The 15505-nt window shown below is 38.4% G+C and overlaps 1 protein-coding gene across 1 annotated transcript; it reads left to right on the top strand.

Moving 5' to 3' along the window:
- The first annotated feature begins 8066 nt into the window (after positions 1 to 8066).
- Positions 8067 to 9443, top strand: ptf1a (pancreas associated transcription factor 1a). The gene is made up of 2 exons (XM_026207257.1): positions 8067 to 8880; positions 8981 to 9443. The coding sequence occupies exons 1-2, from the start codon at positions 8286 to 8288 to the stop codon at positions 9181 to 9183; spliced, it is 798 nt and encodes a 265-aa protein (XP_026063042.1). The 5' UTR covers positions 8067 to 8285; the 3' UTR covers positions 9184 to 9443.
- The last annotated feature ends 6062 nt before the right edge of the window (positions 9444 to 15505 follow it).

The raw sequence follows: 15505 nt of genomic DNA, 5'->3' as shown, positions 1-15505 counted from the left end.
AACATTTTAGAGGGACTACATTGGAGTCAATTCAGTTCAAATGGGACGCTTAGTTTTGCCATTGAGAAGACTGGGAAATATGTTCCATTTCTCTCGAATTCACACTTGTGGTGTTGTTTAGCGGGAAATACCCAGTTAGAACAAAAGGAGGCGCTGTAACGAAAGAAAATACTAGGCCAACGGACTTCAGAAGCAGGCCTACAAAGACGCAGGGAGTACATAGCTACAACATAAACAATGGCATAATATTCATGAGATGGGGGATTTTAAGAGAACTAGTGGGATTGGTTACCGGTAAGTCAGACTAGGTAAGCAACTTTATTGATGGATAGATTGCGTTGAAGAAGAAGGGTGCTTGCAAAGCTAATATTCCTCATTATTCCTCAAATCGTCTGAGGAAACCTGTGTTGTGTTTTGAATTCTGCAGGCCTATGTGATAAGCCCAAATACAATTCGCAATGTAATGTCAAGTTGTGGCGTTATTACACTTAGTTCTTGAGATGTAATATGACAGTGCTATCTTCCAACACTAGGCGTCACTGAGGATCCAGCAACAAAGCACTTGTTGCTCTTATGCACCTTGCAACGCCCCCACATACAGTAAAGCGCATCTACAGGTGCATGTAAAAAAATTGTATATCATGGAAAAGGTCTTTATTTTTTGTAACTTGTATTCTAGATTCTATATTTTTTTTGTAAATATGATGGTTACTACTTAAAGCTTAGGAAATTTTAAAATGCAGTAGCTATCTAAAAAATTTGAATATTCAATTTTGAGCTGGATTAGTTTGATTAATTTTGAGTATAAATACTGGCTACCTCTTGGGCTAGTTTAGAACATGCAACCACAATTATGGGAAAAACATAATACTGACTTGACAGCTGTCCATAAGACAATCATCAACACCCTCCACAAGGAGGGTAAGCCACAGAAGGTCATTGCTGAAAGGGCTGGCTGTTCACAGAGTGCTGTATCAAAATATATTCATAGAAGGTTGACTGGAAGGAAAAAGTGTGGTAGGAAAAGGTGCACAATAAACATGTATGACCACAGCCTTAGGAAGATTTTCAGGAAAAGCTGATTAAAGAACTTGGGAGAGCTTCACAAGGAGTAGACTGAAGCCAGAGTCAGCGCATCAAGAGTCAATACACTCAGACGTCTTCAGGAAAGGGCTACAGCTGTCACATTCCTAGAGCCAAGCCACTCCTGAACCAGAAAAAACGTCAGAAGCATTTTACCTGGGGTAGGAGAAAAAAAACTAGACTGTTGCTCAGTGGTCCACACTGTAAACCGGTTGTGCACAGTCCTCTTTTCAGATTAAAGTAAATTTAACATTTCATTTGGAAATCAAGGTCTGGAGTCTGGAGGAAGACTACAGAGGCACAAAATCCAAGCTGCTTGAAGTCCACTGTGAAGTTTCTGAAGTCAGTGATGACTTGGGGTGCTGTGGCGTCTGCTGGTGCTGGTCAAATATTGAGTTGCCCCAAGTATTGAGTACATAATTAAACCTGATTTGAACATCTTGAACATTTCTGTTTAGTATTTTTTCTATTTTAGTTATTTTTTATTATTATAATATATTTTTTGATTTATTGATCTTTGAGCAAATATTCTACTTTTTTGCGATACTGAATTCATAACCATCAGAATTAAAACAAAAAAACTTTTTAAAGCTTTGCTTAATTTAATAACAAAAAAAAAAATAACTTTTCCATGAAATTCTAATTTTTTAAGATGCATATGTATACTGACTATGCTAATGAGATGTGTAAATTAACTTTTATTTGATCGTTAAACATAGGACCCTTTTGAAAATGATAGCATGAATCAACTTGGAATTGTTGACCGTTTCCCAAAAGTATCATTGGGTAACCAGTGTATACCTGAATGAATAGGGTTCATCAGTCACCTGCAAGAAACCCGCGAACTGAAAAATTAAAAGATCAAATATTTCTGACAACACCGCATGGGGTGTGTCCTCGTCATTGCCAGGAATTGCACGAATGCGGCCCTAGTGCAGAAATTTAAAAAAGTTGCTTGACACAAAGGCAACATTTCAGTAGGCTACTTGTAGAACTGACTGAACCTTGAATATTACATGCTTTCATGTTAAGTGTAAACCACGCACTTGATGGCTTAATCTTGGCCTTTGTGTTATCGTTTTTGCAAATAATAAATATAGCTTTTTTTTATGAATTAAACTACATATGAATATTGATATTTGTCTTTTCCTCTTTTAGTTAATTATTATGTTCATAACCATATAGGTTATTTCGTAAAAAGAGCTTGGACTAATTAATTAATTTGAACGCACTTTATCACTGTTGTAGCCTATATTTGAGGATTAAAAATAAACAAACAAAAAAAATCAGTTTTCAGTCAGTGATTCTCAATTGGAGGGTCACGATCAAAACAATTACTAATGCTGGTAATAAATTGCCACTAACAATAAAACAATGCATAATTTGGAAATTGGAAATTTAGTGGTAAATCTTTCCCATAAAAGGCCGTGCGCGCTGAAACTTTGTTTTATTTTTGTTTTTATTACAGCATTTGGCCCTTTTGGTTTACTAACTTGAAATGTTCCGTTGTGCATATTGTAATGCCTGTTCGTTTTAAATAGTAATACAGATATCTAATATTCAAGGCATTTTGTTTACTTTTCTACAATTAAACAGTTTGGGTGTTTTATTTGGTCGCACAGAATAAAACTATCAACTAGGTAATTCGTCATGGGCCAAATTTTACAGGGAATATTTGTAGGCTACCTAGTAATAATAATTGTACTATATTTCCCCCTCATTAAATAAGGTCTGTTTCAAAACAGTGTTCATATTTTGGCAAGATTTTAGCACTCTTTTGTGTGTGGTTGACGAACTAGAAATGGTGCGAAATTTGGACTTTCAGCAACTTTGTACCTGATAGCTCCCATTCATTCTGCTTAAAAATAAGTAGCCTACTTTGCTTAATGGTTTGTGAAAGTTTTTTTTTTTTTTTTTTTTTTTTTTACTTTTAAGGACTTTGTTTAACGATATAGGCCCAGCCTACATTTTAGGAAGATAATATTATTTTATATATATATGTATTTATGTATGTAGGTATAATTCAAGTTTGAATTTTAAACTTGTTTGTGGTTGAGATGTAAGACTTCTTTGTAGTCCACCATTTTGCAGGACGAATAACGAAGAGATAGCATATAGGAATAAAACTAATGCAGTGAAACAGGGCGACCCTCCACCCCCGCCCCTCCCTGCGCTCCTCTTTTCCTGAGGTTTATTTGCTGGACGCTATAAGACAAACACCTCACTAATCTGAAACAGCCTGCGGGCAGCCATATTTTCAGATTAACACAGATAGACAAATCAATTAGTCTAGGATGTAGTGAATCAATAATCCTCTTAATCTCCGCGAGGATAAACGTAATAATAACTATGTAACACTTTTATAGGTGCTGTTTACGCTTTTGAGGGGATTATGATTAGCCTTCGCTTCCATTTACATTCCCCAGTTCCAGATCTGTGAAATTGATGCTTTTAATAGGATAAAATATAAGTCTTGCTTCAATGGGTTTAATATAAGTTTTTATTCGATCAAATATCTTTGATACAGTTGATATATGATGAGGTGCTCATTCTGGGCTTACCCTGATAGGCTAATGAAGAATAAACCATTGCCTTTCTTAACACATTAAGAGACAATGCGTCCCCGTGTGATGTGCCACTTAAGAAAGAACGCTTTATTTGTTCATCCCTGTGAATGCAGGAATCGCTCCACACCCCACGACTGCCGTTCTAATTTGTCTGGCAAGCTGGAGAACGAGCGCTCGGTGCGCTGTTGCTGCTCCTGTTGCTCTGGCGCATGTGGCTGGATTCCCAGGGATCCCCAGTGTTCTGCAGCTTGCGCTCCTAACATCTATGACCCTTCAAAGAGGCCGTGAAAACGCAAAGCTCCTGTAGTCAATAGTTGTCTACCAGTCAACCTTTTTGAATACCAGGTCAATAAATGTAAAGTGTGGAAACAAAGAAAGCCACTTGACAGGCGCGTCAACAAAGTGCGGTGCCTTTTATCGTTTTACATTACCCAACACGCGAGGACCAATGCCACTCACATCGCGCGGCTTTTGTTTTAACAATTGTTGGCTATTTGTTGCTGAAAAAAATATATATAGTGTCTTTCAGAGAAACCAAGTCAAAATCACGTCGCCAAAACATTGGCGGTTCAAGAGGTTTGGTGCACCTACTATCAAGCCCATTAAAGTAGCCCAGTTATTGTCATTGATTGATTCATTTAATTTGCCTTTATATCTAATCCTTTCTCTAATCCTGTTTGACATAAGAGATTAAACGGATTAGCCATTTCCACTGTATTTAGAATGAAATAAACTTTCCTCTCGTTAATCCAACCTGTTTCTAAAGCATCTGAAACAAATTAATAAAAATGACAATCTTTAAATTATGTTCATTTTTTATATTGTCAATAATTTTATTAATATTGTTAGTTTTCAAGCTTTTCACGTGTCTTTTCATGCTGCTTGTCGCCTTTACTCGTCTTTTGAACTGTAATGCACCATGACCTGAAATAAGACGTCTCATTTATAATGCTCATCGTTGTAATATCTGTTCAAAAATCCATGTGTTGCTATTCCCATGCCAGCCCAAGGTCTGCAGCCGCGGCCGCTGAGAGATGTGACATTGCTTAATTGATAGCGCAAAGGTGACGGTCACGGTCCTGTCTGTGCTTAATGGCCCAATGACTCGCTTTGCTGAACAACCGGTGGGCGTTCAGGTGCCACTTGTGTCGCTCCACAGTGGACTACAGGTGCACCATTCCAATTCATGGGCAGTTTATATGCGCGTTATGCACTTGAACGTGAACTTTGTGCTCTTGGGTAAATAGTCCTTAAGTGACATTTCTTATTTATGTTATGATAAAAACCAAAATCATCATATTGCATTGAAATACACGCAATATTGACGTAGAAATGCATTCTGGTGTGTTTGCACCTCGTCAATTTAAAAACTTTCAAGCAATAAATTAATTAAATTAACAGTCCTTGCAACAACAAAAAAATACATTTATCAACACCTTTTTTTAATATTCTAAATACGCGTTTTAGCATACAAGCTGAACGGCTGCTCTGTTCATTCAGTGCCGGCAGTGGGTCTCTTTGAGTGCAAAGCGCGCAAGTGGTGTGATTCCCACGGATTGTCCCTCGCGTTGCAGCTTGCAGCGGGGTGCAACAACCATACACTCACCAGACCCTTTTTTCCCTTTTACTAATAAAGTGACCCCCTCCATCTTTATTTGAATAGCAGAGAATAAGGGTTGTTTATGGGTTCCAACCAGTTAGCATCTCAGGTACCGGCATAATTTGTTGTGAGGTGTCTTACAAACCTCCTCATTGGCGACCACTGTGAGGCACACGCAGAACCTGATTTTACCAAGTGAGACATGTTCCTGGGACAACATCGTTGTTGACCCTGGAACAACATTGTGATTAACCAATCAGATTTGAAGAACCAGTTTTTAGATTTTGTGAAATTTACGCTTAAAATCAGTGTTTGTTGCTTGTACATCAGTGTCATTCATCTATCATTTCCTCTGATTTTAGGGATTACTCATGGTTAAGGTTAGGTTTAGGTGTAGGGATATGGTTAAGAATATATTTTTGGAGTAAAATGTTGTTCCAGGGTCAACAAAATATGTTGACCTAGGAACACATCGAACTTGGCAAAATCAGGACGTGCGAGGCACACTGCTCTTAATGCCAGTACCAGCCCCCTACATAATAAAACCATACCCGCTGCTTGTCGTTTCTCCGCTGGTATATTTATTCTTGTTTGTTATTCAAGCACTTGTATAATGAAGACTCGTGTTAAAAGAAAACATTAAAACACCACTTTATAGGACAAAACTCCCTCTCTTCCAAAAATCTATGGGAATTCGTCGGTCAAACGCGTGGCGATCCCAACTGCAACTCTACAATAATTATTTTAAATGCAATTCAGTTGGTATTCATAATAAATCTTTTTTTAAACGTTTTCATAAAAAATATGGAAAATTGACTTAAACTTTTTTTTTCCTTTTTTATGTTGGTTATTTTATATTTATAACTATATATTTATTGCTAATTTATAGCTAATGCATTGTTCTCTCACTTTTTTACATTTATGAATAATAAAGCTGTTAGGAGCATGAAAAAAGTAGATTATATATTTTACATAATATTATTAAGCACAATATTATCAGCTGTCAATGTGGTGATACCCATTCAAAAGGTACTTTTCAAAAGATGTACACTTTAGTTGCTAATATTACATTTTAAAGTACTTTTATGTACCTTTACATTTGTATTATTTACCATATGGATAAATAAGGTATTTTTTAAGGTATTTTTAAGGCTTTTTTCTGAAAAGTCGCTCATTGGCTAGTAAAACCCTTTAGGCTACATAAATTACACTGACATCTTTCACTGAATCAATATATTTTAATAAATAAGTTTTAAAATGGAAACCAATCTTTTTTTTTTTTTTACAAAACTAAGAGACAGTGATTTAATTTGTCGTTCTACAGATGTCTTTCCAATAGCGTTTCTCTTAATGTTAGATAAAATTCAGTGCGAGTCATTTTTATGTTTGTTTTGCCATTCAGTTTTTTTCTGCCTGTTCAAGAACACGTTTTGTTATAGAATTGGTCGGTTAGGGTGACTATGGGTTGTTAAAGCTGCAAACGCCCCCGCTTTAGCGCTTGCCTTATTCTTTTGATTGTTTCTTGGACAGGCGAGTGTCCACTGCTTCGATACAAACGTGCGGCTGGCATCCTACAGCCCGTGATTGATGAGAGACCTATTCTTTACCCTTTCTGCCTCTTAAATGACAGCTCCTTTCACTGACATCACTCATACACAAATGTTTGTGCTGTATTGTATGCACCTCGTTGACAACCAATGGGGCTTTAACATAGCTGCACGTCTTGATAATTAAGAGGCCGATGGAAAGGGCTTGGCGCACGCGAATGGTGAGAGCTTGAATGGTTACCTGCTTTAAGAGGAGCCTCAAGGTGACAGGGTCAACAGTATGCCTACCTACCTCTCTGACCCCTTAATTGTATGTGATAACTGAGTGCATTTTATCCAGTCACCGTTAATGGTGGAAGGACAAAACTAACATAAGCGTCAATAATTAAGAGAGCGCAGGATGTCCATTAACTGTTGTTTCGTGTCTGTCTGTTCGTTTAACAGCAGAGCAACTGATAAATATACAATTCACACAATAACTGTAAAGTTTGGGGAAAATCATAGATTTCAGTATTTTTTTTTTATTTATTTTTTTTTACAAAAGCTGTCACTGGGGTGGTACCTTTTCCAGTGGTTTATATACTGATGGTTAAATAATTACAATATTTACCCTAAACGGGTGCATATAAAGGTAGGCTACATCTTAAAAATAAAGGTTATTAATTGCATGCAGGGCTTCATGGAGAACCTTTAACATCAATGTAACCTTTTCATTGCACAAAATGTAAAAAAAATAAATAAATAAAAAAAAAAAAAAAAAAGGTTAATTGAAAGGTTCTTTGGGGAACCAAAAATTGTTCTTCTGTGGCATATAACCTCCTTTTGTAACTTTATTTTTCACACATGGTACATTTACTTCCTTTTGAAAGTGTACAAGACCAGTGACTGCTTTTTGCATTTTTCTTTTCCTGGGGGTCCATGATGGCATGCATATTAACTTATTAAGTATATTTTAAGGAAATTAATTAAAAAATATTCAGTTCTTAAAAATGCACATGTGGGTTTCCTTATTTATTTTTATTATAAAATGTAGTGTGCTGTAAAATCACATATAGGTCGATTAAAGTGTATGTAAACTATATAAAAACAAAAATATATAAGAAAAGTGGTTTTATTTATTCTGGTCATTTATAGGGTTCGACTGGGTCACTGACGGAGACACTATTTCTGATACAGTTGTCAATATAGGCAGTCGCTTTGTCGACAATTTAGGAGCATGTCCTGTCTTGGGCTTAGGGGGCGTGTACTTGGGGGGGGGGGGTGGCCTGTAAACATGCCTTATCCTAAGGTGAGCTGCCTCAGCTGCGGGCGCTGGGGATGCTAAGCGCTGATTGGTTGGCGCTTACGGTCAATGGCACGCGACTATGGATGTAGTTATAAGAGTCCTCGCGTGCCGCCTTTCAAACTTAACCAACTCTTGAGCATCAAGAGGAGAGATCGAATAGTCGGCGATTGTTGTTACTGGGCAACACCAACACAGCACAAAAAATGGACACTGTGTTGGATCCATTCACAGGCTTGGACTCCTTCTCCTCCCCTTATTTCGACGACGATGACTTCTTCACGGACCACTCGTCGAGGGACCACTTGGACACAGACGACTTTTTGGACGAGGACGTTGATTTCCTCACCAATCAAATCCAAGAATATTATAAGGACAGCCGGATATCACAGGACGGAGATTATTGTGACGTTGGCAACTTCTCTTTTTCCTCGTCGTCTTCGACTTTCTCGTACGGATGCGCTGACAGCACCTCGGAACTGTCCCCTCACAGAGACGGTCCCTTGCTGAAGAGGCGGAGGCGCATGAGATCCGAAGTGGAGATGCAACAGTTGCGTCAAGCTGCCAATGTCCGGGAGCGACGGAGGATGCAGTCCATTAACGACGCTTTCGAGGGACTGCGATCTCACATCCCTACTCTGCCATACGAGAAGAGACTTTCGAAAGTTGACACTTTACGTCTGGCAATCGGCTACATAAACTTCCTTGCAGAACTCGTGCAGTCCGACATGCCCATCCGTAACCCACACAGTGATTCTTTAAACCAACCTAAAAAAGTCATCATTTGCCACAGAGGAACAAGTATGTATACCATCATTGTATTATTTCATTATTATTGTTATTATTATTATTATTATTATTATTTAACAAATCTCACACGTTTTATTATTATTTTTTCCAGGATCCCCATCTCCAAATGACCCAGACTACGGTTTGCCTCCTCTCGCCGGACACTCTCTGTCATGGACTGATGAGAAGCAGTTAAAGGACCAGAACATCATTAGGACAGCGAAAGTTTGGACCCCAGAGGACCCACGAAAGTTGCACTTAAAATCATCCATCAACAACATTGAGAATGAACCCCCTTTTAACTTTATTTCCTAAGGCAGTGTCATTATTATTCTGTATACACATTGTGTAAAACTGAATTGTATGGATATATCCATGTTTTGTCTATTTGTAATGTATTATTGTTACTATCTGTGTTTCAGCTTTTTAGTCTGAATTGAAGATAAGGCCACTGGCAATCATTTTGTGTCCTATTTAATTGTTTAATTGTGCTGTAATATATATTTTTTTCTAATTTAATACGGATTGTATGTCAAATAAAACCTATTTTTTATACAAACGAAACACGAAAATCGTCTATATTTATACTGATAATGACTCAATAAATTTGTCTAATGTCACTCTCATGTGTCCAAATCTTTCAATGCACCCACACAGGCCAATATAAAACAATTTATAGGACCATATGGACATTACTATTGTTTGTTTGTTTCCTAAAAGCTCAACAGTAGTTTAAAATATCAAAATGATCCCAAATTAAATTAATTTTGGCAAACATGCGACTTATGGTATATATATAATTCGAATTGTAAAACAGTATAGCGTCAGTATATGACGATATATCTTGTAGACAGGTCATCTTTTATTCTTTGCCTATGAATAGAGTCAAATCCTGCGATTAACTGTAACTAAAACGTGATTTCTGAATGGATAATTTAATGTGAGGTGTGAAGCCCTGGATAGAACGACAGCTGAAAGATGTCACTATTTATCATTATGGAAATCTGACGGACCCTTGCTGTGACTCAGACAGTTTGGGTGAAAAATAAATAAATAACGAAACAGGAGAGGAAGGAGTATGTTTTAAAGTATGGCTCCAAATTGGTAAAAGAGGCATGACGTTTCCTTTGCCTTGGGCAGTTGGCCTGGGTACACTGCAGGTGCTCCCAGGCTAAATTTTCCCGTGGTATCCACTTGTGTTCCATGAACCCAGTTGTCTCTACGTCAGCTCTCGCAGTTATTAAGAGGTAGCCCAAACACATGCCCATGTCCACATGTCCAAAGTAAACCCATGAAGAGAAGAGCGACTGGAAGCTTGTATCATGGATAGACTGAGACTCACAGGTATTTATTTAATAATCATTTAACATCTCAGTTGTTTATAATGTAATGTTTGCTATTGCTTGTTCATTATATCACATTATCAATACATCGTGTACAATCTTATCATTAGTGCAAATTATTATTGTATTACATAATTATATGTTTGTTATTAACAAATGCTTACTGCTTACCAATCCATTTATTTCCCCATTGGGTTAGTTTTTATCATGGAAGTTTATTATACGCAGATGACTATTTAATTAGTGTCAGCAATATTTCGCAAACTCCATTGTGAGCAGCCCTGATGAGTTCAATAAAATCTGAACTGATCGACGTAATCCAACCTTTCCATGTATTAGCGCCTCATTAAACGCGTTGATTTCTGCTATCCAGGGCGCAGGACTAAAACCATGTAATCCCATTATGCTCATTAGAAAGTCAAATGTTACCAAGTCAGACTTAACTAAGATAAAGGACCCCAGACGTCTTAAAGCGAATTCAACTATTTGGCCGTGGTAACATTTCAATTTGATTAGGGGAAGACGGAAAAAATGCTGCTATCATTGTATTTTGGCACATCACGCTATGTGAAAGAGAGTGTTTGAATAAAGGCACAGTACAAAACCCTTAAAGCATCTTTTGGAAGAGCGCCGATGGAGCGGAAGAAAGAGGCTGATGCACTGGATCTTTTCAGGTTTCTGTTTTGTCACTTAGGGGTTTTAGCTTGGCAAAGCTTAAAAGGCAACCATTTATTGCTTGTCGGGTTTATTCCCGTTATTGGCCCATGTGTACCAACGTCCCAGAGACTCTTTTCGGAAGTCTGCGAATGTGGATTCCGTGGGTACACGAATTAGAATAGCCTACTTGTTGCGCGAGCCATTAGGCTACAGGGCGATGGGCGATCGGCGATCTCATGTTGTTTTTGCGCAGTAGTGGAGATTTCCTACAAACAAAACAAAAAAAACAAGTTACAAGAAGTTTGTTCCTTTTTATTTATTTATTTATTTTCTTTTTTGTCTTGTTCTGTGTGCGTTAAATCAGACATGTTTTGCGCTGTTAAATTTTGGCAAGAAAAAAATCTGCAGTCGCTGTCATAAGTTTTTGAGGCCCATACTCCCCACCTAATTATTAAAGAAAGTGAAAAGATAATGCGCGGTTTAGCTATCAGTGTCAACAATCTTAAGATGCGCACTAAGCTGGGAACGACGCCTATCAAGATTCTCATAAGCGTTAAATCTGTTCATATTCGGATTATCCCCTGCAAAAAAAAAAAATATGGAGGATAAGACTGAAAATCTTTGAGTCTAGTGAATTTTCATTAGTGCATGGCAACAGTGGCATAGGCGTGCCAGCTGCCAGCTTGAACAAACACCAGTTGATTCCCCTGTACCCAAACTCTTTAAAGCCTAGGCTACTAAATCCCCCATGTCCGAGTGGCGTCCCGGGGGTACAGCGTGATCCTCAATGTAACAAATATATCACTAATTATTTGTCCAAAAATATTACCTCGGGAGGGCACAGGCTAACAGGTGCTGGAGAAAGCCAGGCTCATCACGCACCCCGGGTAGGGGGACTTTGTTGCCAAAGTGCAGGCTGTCCAGGCGCCCCTAGTTTTACACGGTGCTGCTGAGTCTGCATATAATTGCCATGATATCTTTATTGCTGGGACTTTAACATCTCCGTCCCTGTCGAGTTTCTCCTCGATGCACCTGGTATTTCAAACTTGTTCTTTTTGTGCGCCTGGGTCCTGGACAGCAGCTGCGTAAAACAAGCAAAGAGGGAGGCCCGTCTCCATCTACAACGTCTCCAAGACGTGTTGGCATGGTTGTCTTGTCTTAAATGTACCATTAGCTTTTGTCTTGACATAAAATGGGGAACAGTAAAGCATGACGTGCGTTATAATAAAACACATTTTCAATGATCCACCCGGATTTAGGGCGCCAACGCGAGCCAGCCGACAGTATTGTTTTCTCCTCCAAGTCCACGGGCAATAGACGCATTGCTGTGTCTTGATCAAGCCATTCAATTTATGTCCACCAATTTTTCACGTGCGGAAAAAAGGATCCGAGTGGTGCCTTCTAAGCACATTGATTTCCCCGCCATCACCTGGCACTCGGTTCAGAGGGAAGAGTAATGCGAAGCGCTTCGTAAAGTGACTCGGTAAACATAAGGCCCTCACCATCCTGCTCCATTGTTTTGTCTTGTTAATAACTCATTACCCGGATTTAACAAATCCTCCATTGCATATGTTTGGTGTCTCCATATTTTGATCCGTACGATTAAGCAGATGTTACGACTGAAAACTGAAATGTCTGAAAGGAGAAGAGCGGTCCTAACAAAGAGCCTTGGAGATCTTCAGAGGAACATTTAGGACCAATAAACAGACTTCAACCTGCTCTATTTCAACTATTGTGTCGTTTTTGAATAATTAAGGTTAATAAGAATAAGTTTGTATACGTTGAATGCCAGGACCTCAGGTGCGGGGGTGACATGATGAATGATGTGTCTGATTTCTGATGAGAGCCCTTCTCTTGGACCATCAAGTTGATGGAAAATATTGTCATTTCTTTAATTCACAGCATTACTTTCATTCAGGACAAAGCCTGGTGATGAAAAGCTTATGTTGTAATGAAACACACTACGTGGTGGCTGCGCTGCCTCAAAAAAGAAAGAGCAAGTCAGTGCCCCGGTGCGCTTGGGTTTGTGCGCACGTAGTCTGCTCCATCTAAATCAAATAAAGGGAACCCTTCCAACTTTTAAAAGACCACGTTTTACCTTTATTGTGGCCTTTAACGCAGTATCCATTAAGCATATGGTGCGAAAGCAGCAGCCTTTGTACTGATGAACCCCTCGACAGAGCAACCGGTGTCTATTGCGAATCATTTAACTTCTTAGCAGCCAAACAGGATCCAGGGAAACAAGTGCACAAAAGCGCGCACGCGTGCAGGACTTTTAAGAAAAAGAAAATATTGTTCAATTGCGCATAAAAGGAGAGGGACCGCCTTCTATTTTGTAACAATAGACGCCAGTTACCTCCAGAAAAAAATACACTTATTCCATGACATTGGACCTTTGAAAATAAAACATCACCAAGGCAAGCTGGGGTTTTGCGCACGGGCACGGCTAAAAAGAGCGGAATTGTAGCTGGCAGAGTTTGCTCGTCTGGCCTCCCTCTTCTCCCCAAAGTTCAATACACTTGCAGCACAAGACTTGCCTTAAGATTTGTATTTGCTTGCCACACTTTTTTTCTATGAGGATTCTTTATGCACTTAATTTGCTTCTGTAGAAATGTTTTGATTAAAGTGCTCTGTTTTACAGTATCTCATTAAATCTTAATCCATCGCTAAAATGAAAAACTTATAAGCAAAATTATTTTTTACCTTGTAATTAACAGCTAATCTATCCAAAGTAATTATACATATTAAAACATTATAACCGCAAGCATTATTATTAATATCTGAAGATCGTGATTACCATCATTTTTCAATGATAGTTTTGTACTTTATGACATGGTTAATCGATGCACAGCAGTTCAGTGAATGGTAGGCTACTGGTGTTTTTCCAAGTCACGGTCAAAGCAGACATCAAGAATATTTGCGCAAAAAAGCCAAATAGTTACTTAGAAGCCATAGCTGAGCTTACAAAACTTGCATTTGCCTAGTGGTAATCTAGGCAAAAAAAAAAAAAAAATCGTTGAACTTTAAACTCAAAACACAAGGTTCACGACTAGCCACAATAGTATCTCTGGTGCGTTATAATATCAATTCAGATTGGTCGCCCTACACCAGAGACAGCTGGCTTTGCTTGGCCATGGAACCCCATACCACCCTTGGTGGACCATACACAACGACACTGACCTTACCGCGGGGGAAGCCGAAATGTGCCTTTGACTGAATTAGCCTCAAAGACGTCTTGCTATGATCTTTGTTCGCCACAGAATGGACTGAATATTGTTCTTAATATGAGAGGCATTGTATCCAGCTTTTGCGTGCCCCATATGAAATATTACTGCTCCTTTATTCAAACTCTCGTATTTCAAGGCAGGCATGTAGTTACCGTATGCGGTTTTGTGTCAGTGCTAAGATATCCAGACCCTGCCTGTCACTTCATTACAATGCCTGGATCCCATACTTATATTAATGTTTTCTGCTTTGTTCGAGCGCATGGCCAAGGAATTGCACATACTCTAATAATTCTTCAAGGAATAAGGTCTTAGAAACTTGAAAATTCGGTTAACATAACTACTCTCCATTCTAGAAGGCATGCAACAATTCCATAAATAAACGATCGAATCGTGTAAATTATTTAAATAATTTGTCTTTTAGTAATTTTCGTAGCATCATTTTAAAGCAGTGTTTTATTTCGTGTGTTTTTTTTTTTCATATGACAAAAATTAAAAGTAAAATTTGGCTTAAAGGGTTCTTTTTTTCCCCCACTGGTTGCAGGTTTCCTTTTTTTTTCTAACAACAACTAGCTACTTTTCTAATTTTCCAAAAGAGCCAGCGTTCTGCCTTACGAGAAGGGAACAGCTTCGCGTTGATAATTGATCCAGGTTTTTATTCAGACTTCTACCTTCCGCAAAGAGACAGAAAAGTCGGGCTAAAATGTGATAAATTACAAATATGCAAATTTCATTCAGTGGCGTTTGTAAGTGTGTCTATCTGAAAGTGAATAAGGCCTTGCAGTCAGTCTGCGCGCACTCAGGGAGCTCGGGACCCCAGGGCGCGGATCAAAGCGCCCCATTCTTTTTCATCCCCGGTATTCTCCCACAAACGATTTCGATACAATATGTTTCCATGATGCACGTCATGTGCCTGGGACGCAGAACTCGTTGCATCTTTGCACAATGCGTCGACCGCCTTTTGTTCGACAGGATGGACTTGAGAGGGTTTTTCCCCTAGTTGCCAGGTTTCTAAAGTGTAAAAGCATGCATCATTTTTCACCAGGTCTCGTTTTAATATTCACAAAAGGAAATCTATGAAAACAGACCTTTCAGTTGTTCGCTGGCATGAACCTCACTGCTGTCCAACTGATTTCTCCTATTATAAACATTTCTCAGCGGGGAGGTATTTGCAACACAAATGCAGCTGTAACACACACACACATACACACAAAACAGCATATTTAGAGTAAAGACGTCCAGCTTTATGTCATTAATGCATTATTATTTCTCAAAACAAAAAATACAATCTATAAATAATAACAACTGATTTTTATAATAATCTGAGAATAAAAAAAATGGACTATATTATTATAATTAATAACTTGAATTATTATTATTTCTTTATTTTTTTAAGCATCCAAGAACCCTTGG

This window comes from Carassius auratus, chromosome 27, assembly GCF_003368295.1.
Source record: "Carassius auratus strain Wakin chromosome 27, ASM336829v1, whole genome shotgun sequence".
Taxonomy (NCBI): Eukaryota; Metazoa; Chordata; class Actinopteri; order Cypriniformes; family Cyprinidae; genus Carassius; species Carassius auratus.
Note: the sequence above shows the minus strand (reverse complement) of the source record. Positions and strands in the feature narration are given on the sequence as shown.